The sequence below is a fragment of the Nilaparvata lugens genome, chromosome 7, assembly GCF_014356525.2.
Source record: "Nilaparvata lugens isolate BPH chromosome 7, ASM1435652v1, whole genome shotgun sequence".
NCBI classification, from domain to species: Eukaryota; Metazoa; Arthropoda; class Insecta; order Hemiptera; family Delphacidae; genus Nilaparvata; species Nilaparvata lugens.
In genome coordinates this window covers 14,886,605-14,902,141 of record NC_052510.1, presented here as the reverse complement: position 1 = coordinate 14,902,141, position 15,537 = coordinate 14,886,605, and the positions used below count along the sequence as shown (strand labels likewise).

The 15,537-nt window shown below is 34.2% G+C and overlaps 2 protein-coding genes across 2 annotated transcripts in view; one reads left to right on the top strand and one right to left on the bottom strand.

The window, feature by feature from the left end:
* Positions 1-1,705, bottom strand: part of LOC111064335 (repressed by EFG1 protein 1) — a 21,062-nt gene extending 19,357 nt beyond the window's left edge. Inside the window, exon 1 of the mRNA XM_039432136.1 lies at positions 1,577-1,705. The gene's annotated coding sequence lies outside the window, so the exon portion shown is untranslated. The remainder of the gene's footprint in view (positions 1-1,576) is intronic.
* On the top strand, positions 693-15,537 carry LOC111064325 (calcyclin-binding protein). The gene is made up of 5 exons (XM_039432137.1): positions 693-865; positions 4,466-4,682; positions 7,857-7,953; positions 10,713-10,822; positions 12,811-15,537. Exons 1-5 carry the CDS (start codon positions 845-847, stop codon positions 13,044-13,046), a joined length of 681 nt encoding a protein of 226 aa, XP_039288071.1. The 5' UTR covers positions 693-844; the 3' UTR covers positions 13,047-15,537.

Sequence of the window (15,537 nt, the reverse complement as noted above, 5' to 3'; positions counted from 1 at the left end):
TAATGAAAATTTGTATTTTGGCTATAGGACATTATTTTCTATTTTTGAGTGTATTCCCCCTCCCCCAACTACTAAATTCGAAAATTCTCAAGGAATCCTGTTCATAATGAATTATTGTTCTTTCACGTGATGTGTGGTTTTTTATCATTACTAGAAAAAGATCCAAGTTGTATAGTGTAGAAGTGGTAGGCTTGCATAGTTTTAAAAAACCTTTAAAAAAATACCCCTTTTTTAAAATTCGTAGCTCCGGCTCCAAAAATGGTAGAGACCTGCGGGACCACAAAATATATTGGAAATTTTATTACCGTATCTTTAATCTTGTAGAGAATGATTTTTCTCAAAAAACTCTAGGTTCTGGAGATTATAAATGGAAAAATTAAAAAAAGTCCAAAATTTTAGGGGTTTTGGTGGTGAAGCCTTTCTCTGTTGTGTCAGCAAATTTCAGATTCGAATTCAGCGCCCCAAAATACATATAGAACCGTCGAGAAAAATTCTTTCGGGGATGTTCCCTGAAAAACGACCATTTGACTGGACTGTATCAGTCTATTGTAGACTCTATCAATATCTACTAATCTTGTATCAGTTGTCTCTGATAACAATATTGTCATCCAGGGAATTTTTTGTTTGATTGGGAGATTTTCATAGAGGTGTGGGAAAAATAGTCACTGGGATTTGGCAACACTGACCACTGACCATCAAGCAAAGCAAGAAGAAGAAGTTGAAGACAAAAATCAAGAAAACGCGATCACGAAAGGCTGTGAAGGGAAGACAAAAAACTTTGATTTTAAGCTTTTGAGTAATCAAGTAAAATTAAAAGCTAGACTACATTTTGAATTTGTATAGAATGGCTGATAAAATTGCAGAGGTAAGTTTACAAATGTTGGCTATTTATTAGTAGTAACACCGTTTCTTTGTTTTAATACAACCGCAATGCGTGACTATTTTATCAAATCTTGATTGAAAATTATACATTCTGAGTGTGTAATTGTAGTTTTAATAATATACACTTTGCCAATAAGGTTCTTAGCTTAAATCTTCGGCTAAAGTGCACGTCCAGTGCCAACATACCTGTCATCAAATTTTTGGTTGGGATCGATTTAGTATGTTATTTTGAGCACAAAATCACAAAAATTAAACGGCGCTCACTATTGTTCTTATAATAAACTAAGTTCAAAGTAGCAGAACTTTACATGCATTTAACCTATAAGTAGCAGCCATAAGTAGCTAAGGTTAGGAAAAGCTGTAGGTTAGGAAAAGCTTTAGGTTAGGAAAAGCTTTAGGTTAGGAAAAGCTTAGGTTAGGAAAAGCTTTGGGTTAGGAAAACTCAGATTAGGAATATCATAATTTGATGATTTCAATAATCAAAATGGCTGCTACTCATAGGTTAAATGCATGTAAAATTGTGCTACTTTGAACTTAGTTTATTTAAAAAACAATAGTGAGCGCCGTTTAATTTTTGTGATTTTGTGCTCAAAATAACATACTAAATCGATCCCAACCAAAAATTTGATAATAGGTATGTTGGCACTGGACGTGCACTTACACCAAATCTTTAAATCATAATAGTTTTACTTACACTGTAGGATACAAATTAATAAATAACTACTTTGAGGTTATGTGATCGTATTTCCTTGAAGGCTCTGGAACAATCTCGGATACTGTACTCATACCAAGCTTTACGTAAAGTTCAAATTATACTAAGCTATTTTATAAAATGTTGTGGTCATAAAAGTTATCAGAATACTGGGGCTGCACTTTAGTATATGGGCCGCGAAATCTAGCATTGAGACCTACATGGATCGATAGAGGAGATCAAGACAAGATCAACCATGTATAACACTGTTGTCGATTTTCAAGGATTAGCTGAAAAAACATGGGAGAGAGTTCAAAATATTCTATATCAATTTTTATTTCTAATAATTTTTTTATGGCTACAATATGTTTAAATCTAGTGCAATCTTATGTAAAATTTGACGAGGAATCCAATTAAACTAATTTCAGGTTCGTAACTTCAGTAGTTTTTGAGATATTGCAATTTTTTTGTTTAAAAGAGGTGAACCTGTTTGCATGGTGATTGATAGGTATTAAAAACTTTTGGATTTAGTAGAATGATAAATTTTAAAGAAAAAATGTTTAGTCACTTGATTGCCTAAACTCAAAATTGTTTAAGATATTTGGGCAAATAAAAATATTGCAACTCTATTTTTTGCTACCTAGGGAGAACTTAGGTTAGAAAAAACTTAGATTGGGGAAAGCTCAGGTTAGGAGGAGCTTCGATCAGGAAAATATTAGGTTAGGAAAAGCTTAGATTAGGGAAAGCTTAGGTTAGGAGAAACTAGGGTTAGGAAAAGCTTAGGTTGGGGAAATCTTAGTTTAGGAAAAGCTTATATTAGGAAAAAAGCTTAGATTGAAAAAAGCTTATATTAGGAAAAGCTGAGGTTAGGAAAAGCTCAGGTTGGGAAAAAGCTAAGGTTGGGAAAAGCTTTGGTTAGGGGGAGCTGGGTCTGAGAAAAGCTTAGGTCAGGGAAAGATGTGTTAGGAAAACTTGCATTAGAAAGAGCTCAACTTAGGAAAAGCTTAGGTTAGGAAAAGCTTATATTAGGAAAAGCTAAGGTTAGGAAAAGCTTGATTTGATTCAATTATTTTTACAATCTTTTAAAGCTTCTGAATTGCTTTGGAAGCTGAATAAAATGTGATCCTAATTATCGGTCTGCACTATGCCTATCCAAACATATTGAACTCTTCTAAAGCTAAAATACTACATTTTCTTGTATTTTTTCCAAATAGCCTATCTTAATAATCTATAAAATTTTCCAACCTCAAATCTATTTTAATGAATTCCCTGCAAAAATCCCAATGAGATTTAGCCAATTTAGTAGTCACTAAAAGTAGTAAAAAAAAATTAAATATGAGAATTGAAGAGTATTGAGTGTGCAATTCTTTTTATTTGCCCAAATATCTCAAAAAATTTTGATTTTAGGCTATCAAGTGACTGAACATTTTTCCTTTAAAATTTATGATTCTACTAAATCCAATAGTTTAAAATACCTATTAATCATAATGAAAACAAGTTAACCTTTTTTAAAGCAAAAAATTGCATTTTTCTGCACATTTTTATATCTCAAAACTACTGAAGTTACGAACCTGAAATTAGTTTCATTGGATTCCTCGTCAAATTTTACATAAGATTGCACTAGTTTTCAACATATTGTAGCCATAAACAAATTATTAAAAATAAAAATTTTGAACTTTCTGCCATGTTTTTTTCAGCTAATCCTTGAAAATCGACAACAATGTTATACATGGTTGATCTCGTCTTGACCTCCTCTATCGATCTATGTAGGTCTCATTGCTAGATTCCGCGGCCCATAAACTAAAGTGTCCCCAATACTGGTATCTAAATATGAGGTTTTAAATACATTTTTATTTATCTTTGAATTGTATTGAATTGCCATCTATGCTATTTTACTTTCTGAGAAACACTTTCTGACACCGTAATTTTAAATTTTACCATTACTCACAGTGCCGGTTGCACAAAGGCTGGTTAAATTATAACTGTGATAATTCCACGAGAACCATTTCTCGAAATCGAGGCGTTTTTGAAAATACTTCTCTGATTGGTTCCCATAAAGTTAATCACGGTTAAAATTTAACCGGATTTTGTGCTACCGGGCCTTAGGGTATGATCGTGTGATCACATGAAATGTGTATTACATGTAATCATTAGTTGCTGCTCACACTGAACACAACTATATAGCAAGTCCAAGCTTCCAATGTGAGTGTTCCACATTTTGTTTCTAATCTGCACGCTTGTTCATGCATAACCAAGCATGCACTTGCACTTATGTACGAATTCAATGTGATCTCTTTGATCGACCATCGTGAGATTTGTGTAAATATTTGAACGTTTGTGTCTTTATTAATCGACAATGTCTATCCGGTATATACACTGGTCACAGACAGAAGAAAAATTGAATTGATCACTCCCTTTAATTACTCTTTGGAATTTCTAATGTGAATCTTTCAGATCTCAATAAGTATTAGGCTGCTCTAGTGAGCTACTGGGAAATGTGGGTTCTATGATACCATTCATTCTAATCAGCATACAGGTTAAAATGTAAATAAAAATATTAATCTCAGTACCCTTTTAAATTATTCTGTCACAACATGTTTCAGACATTAATGCCATTTTCAAAAATGACTTGGAAATGGCATTAATGTCTGAAACATGTTGTAACAAAATCATTTAAAAGGGTATCTACAGAGTGACGACCACGACGCAGCAGCGTTTCCAGTGGGATAACTACAAGTATCAAGTAAGTAAGTATCTAGTAAGGTACTGAGATTTTTATTTATATTAAAAGTAGCCCTAACGAAAAAATACAATAAAAAGGTTAAAATGTCTATGCGTAGAAAATGCTTTAATTTCTGCTTACAATTTCTATGTGCTCTCTTTCGATTATAGCTGAAATTGGATGTTGCCGAACTGAATAAACTATCGAAACTCTGTGAGAGGACAAGAGTGAGAGATGTGATCTCATTGGAAACGAGACGACTGGAAACTGAGATTTCACGTTTAACAGAACTCCAACAAGCCAACCAACCTGCCAACGCTCCTGTCGAGAATAAATCTTCACTTGTCTCAAAGAATACGTGCTATGACGTGAAGATCACAAACTACGGTAATTCATATATAAGCTACAGTAAGGTCCACATTATAATGACAGTATTTGGGGGCGCGACAGTCGAGACCGACAACATTCGAGGCCTACGACCGTAGAGGACTGTTTTACAGTCCTCTACGGTCGTAGGCCTCGACTGTCGGGAGTGTACGAAAATTAGAGTGGACTCAACTGTCGTCTAACGCAGGCGACATTTGAGGCCACTTTTTCAGGAGTCCTCTCCCGTCGTAGGTCTCGACTGTCGGGGCTGTACAAAAATTAGAGTGGCCTCAACTGTCGCCTAACGCAGGCGACATTTGAGGCCTCTTTCCCAGGGGTCCTCTACCGTCGCTGGCCTCGAATGTCGCTGGTCTCGACTGTCGGGCCTGTACAAAAATTAGAGACTCGCTTGCAGCAGGCGACAGTTGAGGACACATCCTACTGCGACTCCAGACAAAATACATTTTATAATGATTATAACTTCTGATTTGTTGAAAACTAAATAATGGAAACTTCCTTCATAAAAAAGCATATGAACTTTGAAGGTAGATAGTGCTTATCCTTGAAGGATTTTCAGAACGATCATCTTTGTGAAGAATTACAGCTTAATCAGTCGAGTATTTCAAGCGTGATGAGCTCACATACAAACAGACAGAAAGACAGACAACATCTCGTCTTATAGATGGATAGAAGATAGATAAATATTTATATTTGTCAATGAAGGAGGCATAATGCATTAGTAATGGATTCCCATTACTTAAAAATATGTTTAGGGACCATCATCCAAGTACTGGAATGTATATGACTTGACCACCTTTGTTGACGAAACTCAATTGGAGGAGTCCTCTTTTTCAGGAGTCCTCTGCCGTCGCAGGTCTCGACTGTCGGGGCTGTACAAAAATTAGAGTGGTCTCAACTGTCGCCTAACGCAGGCGACATTTGAGGCCACTTTTTCAGGAGTCCTCTGCCGTCGCAGGTCTCGACTGTCGGGGCTGTACAAAAATTAGAGTGGCCTCAACTGTCGCCTAACGCAGGCGACATTTGAGGCCACTTTTTCAGGAGTCCTCTACCGTCGCTGGCCTCGAATGTCGCCGGTCTCTACCGTCGCTGGTCTCGACTGTCGCAGGACTCTTCTGTCGTTTGCCTCGTTTGACATCGACCCCAGTATTTGATCAACTTTGGTTTTGCTATCCTTGTCTATAATTCGACAAAGACGGTGGTACTATCCTTTTCCAGGTCCACAACGACCTGTATGTTCTTGACAGTGTAGAAATATAATTAATTAATGCAGAGGATCGGCATCGCTATTCTTTTATCTTTATCCACTGTCATTATAACGTGGACGGCACTATAGTGCTTAATCTATGTCCTGGGGGTTTTTCAGCCCTTGTTGAGGACTTGGATAAATAAGTCTTTTTTCCCTTTTACTAGCTGAATAATGCCCTACAAGCAATTTTTAAGAAACAGTTATATTTTTGCTGATTAAAGCTAGATTCCCAGACACCAGTGACAGTAAAAGTTATTGACACAGTGAAAATATAATTTCCATGCGTTCTGATTAATCTGTTTCCACTCATTTCGGCCCAGCGTGTTTGAATCCCTTTGGAACTTATGGTAATAATATTCTCACTGTACCGGTCACTTTTTTTAGATTACGTCCTAAGGACTCCAGTTATGAAGTTTAAGGCAAGTCAGGAATCTACTGTGTTGGAATCTAGCTTCAATTGCCATTTGCGTTGAAAAATTTTGGCTGGATCTTCACTTGCGTTTACTGTGTCTAGCTTTTTTCTGTATATGGCTTGAGACACAACCTTATAGCATTGATCCCTTTTTCCTCGCACTTTAAATTCAATCGTAAATAATTACCATTTAAGGCTCACTGCAAATAGATGTCACATATCACACCAATATTGAATGTTTAAGGAAACAGTTGATCTATATAGCCTAGGCACTAAAATAATAAACCTTATTCCGGATCACTTCCTCATAGACTCTAAGATTAGTAGAAAAACTAAACTAGAAATAAAAACCTGGACATACAGTAACTTTTTCTTCCATATCGACGTATGAATCTCGAGATTTCTGCTGAAACTACTGTTTGCAAGGCCATTTCTTTTAAATACATTTAGAAAGTGGACTCGCTTCCAATTTTTGCACATTTTTTTCTCTTTTTTCCTACTATCTTCTCCAATACTTCCTTTTTCTTCTCCTCTTCACCCCTTCTTTCCTCACTTTTATACCCTCTACCTGCCTATTACATGAGAAACCATAGTTGGCTTGGGATTTTTCCTCCTTTCTTTCTTTTCAGCACACCCCGCCATGAAGCCTGTTTTTGTATTTCATTGGAAATTTATTTTTGATTGTGATTTTTTGTGTTTTGATTTCTTTTATGTATATATTTTGTGTTGATTGGAATAAAAATTGATTGATTGATCATAGTATTCTATGATCACCACAATATTATTATAGTGATGTGTCATAATTAAAATTTTTTTGGAATCTGTAAACTAACTCCTCTGCATGCAAATAATCGATATTCAGAGAAACTATTAATCATTATTTATCCTTAAATATGAATTCAATACTATATAGTTTCATGTTGATCAAGAATATCCAAATGCAACTTACTGAAGACTTCTGCTGCTGCAAATTTTGAAATGATTTGTTATTAGAATTTGCCACTTTAGCTTTTTCAGATTTTTCGTGTTGAGTGAAAGAATTAGATTGTTCCAATTCACTTGACACACGAATCGTATAGACTACTAATTTCTGGAATATTTACTTCTAGCTGAACTCCCTGTTGTCAATATTTGCAGTAGAAATCCTCATGGAATTTTGTAATAGTTTATTTAGATTCTTGTTCAACAAGTATCATACAATTTAATATTATCGGTAAGGCGCCTATTAACATCACTTTAAAACCTGTATGTTGCTGATGATGCTCACAAAAATTTGTGACTTGTGCGTTGTTGGGAGATTAGGAGAGCCCAATAAACTTATTTCCTATTAATACCAAGATAAATGGGCCTTTATGAAAGTTGCAAGTATGGTACCAACATCCTGTATCGTTTTAGATAGAGCCAGCTGATAGATAGCCAAGTGTATGCCATTGAAGAGTCTCTGAGTGTCGTAACATCTCAAATTTTCCATTATTCAATAATTGTTGTTCTCATCTTTCGTTATTATTTTCTTCAGCTTGGGACCAATCTGATAAACTGGTGAAAATATTCGTAACGTTGGAAAAAGTTCAGAACCTCCCAGAGGACAGTATTAACTCCACATTCACTGACAGGTAATGTTGCTTTCATAATAAATAAAAAGACTAAGTAATTGTCAAAACCACAGATTTCATTAAAAGTAGAAAGACCGGTTTCGGATGCTTTCATGCTGTTAGTTTCCTATCTAATCATTTTGTATTGAGATTTTCCAGAAAAGAACAGTTTAATAAACAAAATATAAGGGTTAGTGATTAGTTTTCGAATAAAAACAAATTTATTTGTTTTGGAGTATAACTTCGAAAAAGTAGGACGTAAATACATGAACTAGATTTGGAATGTTGTATAAATTGAAATAGGAACTGTTTTGAGTATAAGCTTGTGATTTAATTTCGAAAGTTCTATTGTATATCCTAATTACACAATATACAGACTTTAAAATTGAGTAAAGTCTTACCTGTCCATAAAAAAGGTTGCAAATCCGACTTAATAACTTCAGGCCGATAAATATAACCACCACTGTGTCCAAAGTTCTTGAGAGTGTTTTGAATATGCAAATAGTAAACTATTTTGAGATTAATGGTCTTTTTAGTAACTCTCAGTTCGGGTACAGAGTGGGGAGAAACACAATTAGAGCTGCTGAGGATCTCTATAAGGATTGCTTGGACTCCTTAGAGAATAAGTGCTTCACTCAGGCTAAGTTATTTGATTTGTCGAAAGCTTTTGACACGGTTTCTCACAAACTCCTACTAGATAAACTCTTATTCTATGGGTTTCAGTCCAGATCCATAAGGATGATTGAATCATATCTCAGCAATCGTTTTCAGAAAGTTGCATTCAATGGATCAGAATCTCAGTACTTGCCTGTCTCTCATGGGGTTCCTCAGGGGTCAATATTAGGTCCAATACTATTCCTAATCTACATTAATGACCTCCCAACTATAGTTGACCCTCCAGCTAAGAGTTATCTTTTTGCTGATGATCTTTGTGTGTTTCTGAGCACGCCAACAGAGGCTTCCCTGAATGCTGCTGCACAAGAGGTGACTCAGTCAATTGAGAGGTGGTGCAACTCAAACTTGCTGTGCGTGAACTCCAACAAGGTTCAAGATTTGAGATTCACTTATAATAGGAGACTGCTGGTGGTAGATGCGGAAAAGGAAGCCAAATTTCTGGGATTCACTCTAGACAACTGTTTGAGTTGGTCCAGGCACATTGATAAAACCGCTGGAAAGCTTAATAGAGGAATATTTATATTAAGAAAGTTAAGGACTTGTGTCAGTGTTGATGTTCTAAAGGTAGTTTACTTTGCTCACATTCAGTCACACCTGTCTTATGGTGCTGTACTGTGGGGGTCAAAGGCATATAGCTCAAGACTATTTCGTATTCAAAGAAAGGCAATCAGGCTTATTTGTGGTCTGCCAAAACGTGCTCAATGCAAAGAGAGCTTCAAAGAATTAGAAATACTGACATTTCCCTCTATTTTTGTTCTTCAGTGTCTGACCTATGTGAAGGAGAATTTGAATGGTTTTGTTGAGCAGGGAGTATCCCATGAGCATCAGACTAGAGGCAGGAATAATTTGATCACCAGCCGCTACGAGTATTCTAGCACGCAAAAAACATTTCTATTCATTGGTGTGAAGCTTTTTAATATGCTCTCTGAACAATTTAGAGGTTTGCCAATCTAGTTTTCAAGCAGAGGCTGAAGAATTCCTAATCAGTAACACCATTTACACTTTCCAGGAGTTCTATGAACTGGCTAGGACTTGTAAATTATTAGTATTATGTTGAGGTACCTACATTAAGTAAATACTGTATCAACTACTGCTACTTTTCATTTCTGTTTGTTCGTTTTTATTTGTGTGACTGCATTATATTTCAAGACCAGAATATCTTATATTTGAATATATATATATATATATTTTTTAATATCTTTCTTTATTAATATATCATGATATTGTAGTTCTTTTAGAATAGTATATTTCCAATTATTGTATTGTATGTGTGACATTTGCTGTACATTGTGACGGAGGTAATGCTTCTGAAGACCTCAGAAGCGGTTACATTAAAACTTATTCTATTCTATTCTATTCTATAGAACAGATGAAAGAAATAATACTATGGTTTTCAAGTTGAATCAAAATTTGATGTTTTTATGAATATTTCAATTATTTTTTCAAATGAAAGGAATGCGTATTTGTCACTTTTAGCTTCATACAAATTTCTGGTAGGATTGTACTCTAGCACAGTCATCTGCGGTAAAGAATAGCACAGCAATTTTCAGTCACCATAGGCAAATTGTTCTAGTTTCAAGTGTATTAATGATACTTGTCAGTAATGATCGATCACATCTAAAATATCATATTCAATTTAATTAAAAAATATTTATTCTCATGACTGAATTATACATAACTGACATTGAATAAGTCTCGGAATATTCTCGACTTGAATTTCAAAAGCATTCATGCAACAATAAAAACGCCAAGTGAATACTTGGTAATTATTCGGTAATCCAATTCAACTTCTATTAAGAAATATCTATTAAAGTTAAAATCCAATCAATTAACTCAAAAATGTTTTCTTGAGATCTACTGTAAAATCTGAAATATTTGAAATTATTTTATTCGAGATCCAAGATTTAACATGATGGATGATAATCATGAAGATTGCTTGTTTACATCAGTAAAGTCACTTCCGAAACCCTTGCTCTGGTCAATAATCCACACCATTGTGATTTTCATATCGTTGAAATTTATAATTCCATTCTAAATGTTTCAATTTTTTCCCATTCTGATTTTTCAAATGAGTTGTTTGCTTCATTCTCATTTTTCAATTACAGATCATTTGAACTCGTCGTTAAAGGTATCGAAAACAAAAATTATGTTCTCACAATTAAAAATCTGTTGGAGGAAATAAATCCAAACGAGAGCAAATGGAAAGTGAAGACAAGTAAGTACACGTCATATATTTATTTATGTATTCATCTTATAGGGTCTCATGATAGATTTATACAACAACTGTAATAATTTTATCTCACCTTGCGTAAATAAATTTCACATAAGGGGATATATTATGAATATCACAGTGCCAAGTACACAATATAAGTATGCATTTTATAATTCTATATTGAAAAAAATCTATCTGACAGTCTAAAATCTATCTAAGCTGGATCTCATACAACAGTGAAAATATGATTCCCATAAGTTATAATGGGATTATTCATACTCGCTCGCCCGGACTGAATGGAAATAGTCCAATAAGAACTTATGGGAATAAAATTTTCACTGTCACTGTTGTGTGGAAATCCAGCTTAAGCACTATATCGCACTAAAAACTATGAATAACCTCACCATGGTGATTATTAAAAATCCCTTCACTAAAGCTGTAGAATATGCACTCCACTTATAGAATAAGGGCGAGTTGTTGACTAATGGCTCTGTTAGCTATGGGTGACTTTATGGAACGACTCTGCAACCGGGCATAAGAGATTTAATTTGAGAAAATGTTCATTTTGATTCTAATGTTTTCCAATTAGTTTCTTTTCTTACGAACATTTTTTAAGACGGATGATACACACATGAGCTTTTTGCTTGTGCATGGGTAATTGAAAGTGCGTTTGTGAATTGATGAGATGATCAAATGTCCATGTCATCGGCAGGATTCGAACCCACGAACCATACGGTGCTAGCAGACCAATGTTTGTAACCACCAGACCAACCCGGCCGGCATTTCATTTTCAGTTTGTGCGGTGCATCTACAGTTCTTATTTTGTTAATGTTCAGTTTTTACTTTTATGTAGATTTGTATTAACCGTATCTTTCATTTTCTTTTTGGTTTCTCCCAATCTCACGGTCAAGTGTTGAAATAGATGGAAGGGTATCCTTAGATACCCTTTTCTTAGAATGGACAACTACAGATCCATGTTATAATGCCAGTGGAGAAAGATAGGAGAACAGCAATTAGTTGCCTGCCAGATAGCCGAGTTGACTAATGCGTTGTACCCTTCAGTCTACTAGTGCTACCTGGTCGCGGGTTCGAATCCCATCGAATAGGCATGGAGATAGCAATAGATCATCTCATAATTTACCCTCGCACTCCTCATTATCCACGCACAAGAAAAAAGCTCATGTGGGCATCAACCGCAATAAAAAGAAAAGATAGATTGATAATGAAACTTTTGTAAAAACATGAAACTAACTTTAAATTCACAAAAAACATGAAACTAACATGAAATTCACAAAATATAGAACATGTCTTAATAGATAAGTTATCTTATGTGTTAACAAGTTATCTTATGAGTTGAAAAGTTATAGAATGACTTTTTATTTGATGACGTGGCGAATTTTGGCTAGCAATGTCCACTCTACCACTTGAACACGAGTTATCAATTTATTATTATGAGAGGTGATCAAGGTATATATGTGTTAACAAGTTATCATACCTTAATAAGCTATCTTATGTCAGTGATTTCATCACCCATCAACTGCATTCCACTTTTTTTTTGTATTGTATGTATAGTGAGGTCCACGTTATAATAATGGCAGTGTTTGATTAGCTATTCTATTGCTATCCTTGTCTATCATTCAACAAAGCTGATAGCGCTATCTCTTTCTCGCTTTGCTCTGTTGCCAGATCGGTTTTTAACAATGTAGAGATATAATTTATTAACAAAACATTAATCTTGATTATGAAAACTCATTATTAAGTTATTGAAAAATATTATTTTTTGCTCAATAAAATATAATTGATTATTTTAAACTAGAATGAACCGTTAATATTACATCAATAAACCTGTATCAGCTACCGTCTATAGAAGGCATTGGCAATACAGAGGTTTGGCAACGTTTCTCTCCTATCTTCCGCCACTGCCATTATAACGTGGACCTCACATTAGTACTGTTGTGTGAAATGAATTTGAATTGTTTTGTTGTTGTTAGACAGTGTCGTGTTGTGGCTGGCGAAGAAAGAGGCGGGCAAGACGTGGTCGCATCTGACGTCAGTGGAGAAGAAGGCGAACGAAGCGAAAGCGCCACCCAAGTTCAAAGACAACGAGGACGTGTCGACTGGCATCATGGACGTGATGCGTGAAATGTACCAGAACGGCGACGACGAGATGAAGCGCACTATCATGAAGTCCTGGGCTGAGAGCTCTGGCAGGGGTGGTGGTTTCTGAACATCAGAGCCGAGACCTCTGCCAGGGGTGGCTTCTGAACATCATCATCTTACTGTCTACTAGTTTACTTACTTGTAACTTGTCATTCTCATTATTCAATAAGCAATATACTTCCTCTTGTAAGTAACAAACTTATTTGGAAGATGTGATCATACTGATTATAACTCCTCATTCTATAAGTAACAACCCTACTCAATAGATGTAGTGTTAAGCCCTGCCCACACACATCGATTTTTGTTCGTACGATACTTTGTCGTACTTATAAATTCTATCAGATTAAGGCTGTGCAAAGGCTAAAAAACTTTCTACTGGTGACATTTTTTAAAGATTTTCGATTTGTATACAATCAAGCTATCAAAATGAGAAAGTTTTCTCAAGAAAAATTTTTTTCTCCGATCATTACTTTTTGAGATATGAGGGCATAAAGTTTAAATTTTTGGGACAGGTCATTTTAAATTCGGTAAGAAATAAATCCATGAAATTTCGAGGATAAATTCTCCATTGTATTGTTGATCGAATAGAACAAACTTTTTCTGAGAATATCAATTTTTGGTAAATTGAATAACTTCTCAAAAATTGATATTTTCAGAAAATTTTCATTTTATTCAATCAACAATACAATGAAGAATTTATCCTAAAAATCTCATGAATTTATCTCTTGCCGAATTTGAAATTGAAATGACTGTCCCAAAAATTTAAATTTTATGCGCTGATATCTCAAAAAGTAATGATCGGAGAAAAATTTTTAATTTTGATAGCTTGATTGTATACAAATCGAAAAACTTTGAAAAATGTCGCCATTTTTTTAGCCTTTGCACAGCCTTGGCAAACATAATCTGTTTAATCTAATAGAATTTATAAGGACGGCAAAATACCGTACGAACAAAAATCGATGTGTGTGTGCGCGGGGCTTTACTGTTAATTCCTTATTCATAAACAGCAAAGTAACAAACTTAGACTAGCTACACACATATCGATTTTTGTTGGTACGATATTTTGCCGTCCTTATAAATTCTATTAGATTAAACAGATTATGTTTGTCAAGTTCCGTTTAATCTGATACAATTCATAAGGACGATAAAATATCATACGAACAAAAATCTATGTGTGTGTGTGTGCCGGGCTTCACTTGGAAGATGTAATGATACTGATTATAACTCATTCTAAGCAACCAACCTACTCAATAGATGCGGTTAATTCCTCATTTATAAACAGCAAACTTTTTTTGTAACAAACTTGGAAGATAGAATCATACTTATTATAATTCATTCATAAATGCAGGGTTACTGTTTCTGTTCTCATTTATAACAGAAAACTTATTGAATCATACTTATTATAACTCATTCATATATGCAGTGTTATTGTTAATTTCTTATTTATAACAGAAAACTTATTTTGTAACAAATTTACTTGGAGGACATAATCATACTGATTATAACTCATTCTATGAGCACCAAACCTACTCAATTGATGTAGTGTTACTGTCAAATCCTCATTTATTCACAGAAAACTTCTCTTGTAACAACTTTGGAAGATGTAATAATGACAACTATGTTGCCACATAGTAGTGACAACAATTGAAATGTAATCATAGTGATTAAGCCTCATTACATTTTAAGCAACCTCTTTTGTAAAAAACTTACTTTTAATATACCGGTACTGTTATCCCTTCCATAATCAGAAGCTTCTCTTGTAACAAATTCACTTGAAAGATATAGCCTAATAATACTGTTATATAAATCTATTTGCATCAAATCTATTTGCATCAAACATTTTTTGAACGTTTATAAATTAATCTGGCCCAAGGTACTTTGTATTTTACAAGTTTATGGTGAAATATTGCTGTAATTCTAGGGTTAGAAGTGTTTGGAAAGGATTCTTCAAGTGCAAGGACATTTAGTGTCTAGTTTAAAATGTTCTTTGTTATTTTGAATGAAATGAAAATGTATAAAAAACAAATATGAAATATTAATATTAGTAATATGTATTTGCAAAAGTCCAGATATATTTCCATGTAAGAAATTCTGGACAGTGTAGATAACGTACAATATTTTTTGTTATAGAGCTTTCCTTAGTTGATCTTTTCTGTTCAAATGTAGGTTAGTTTACTAAGTGATAAGTAAGTACCAATTTGGGTTTTTTTTTAATTTTTCTATTCAGTTAATAAGCATTTATCTTTTGAATGTTGAAAACAACATTTGAATTGAAGTTTAGTTTACCTGAATTACAATTCTTTTTTTTAATTAATAAATTCATGAGTATAAAGGCATATTTATTTACAAAAATTAGTCTATTAAGTTATATTTTTATTAGTGGAGCAAACAAAATGTAACTTCCAATTACATCATTTTTCTTTTTCTCAATAAACATTCCTTGTCAAAGTTTGAAATGACACAATGAGTCTACGTTTGAAATGATTGCATTGATTGATTGATTGTTGTAAGCCCAGTGAACTTTTTCCAGCATGCAATAAACATTAGTCGAGAAGTAA

Excerpts from the sequence above, each read along its gene's own strand:
- LOC111064325 (XM_039432137.1), top strand. The coding sequence starts at position 845 with ATGGCTGATAAAATTGCAGAG. Across the intron at positions 866-4,465 it reads TGGCTGATAAAATTGCAGAG|CTGAAATTGGATGTTGCCGA; the intron begins GTAAGTTTACAA and ends TTTCGATTATAG. Across the intron at positions 10,823-12,810 it reads CAAATGGAAAGTGAAGACAA|ACAGTGTCGTGTTGTGGCTG; the intron begins GTAAGTACACGT and ends TGTTGTTGTTAG.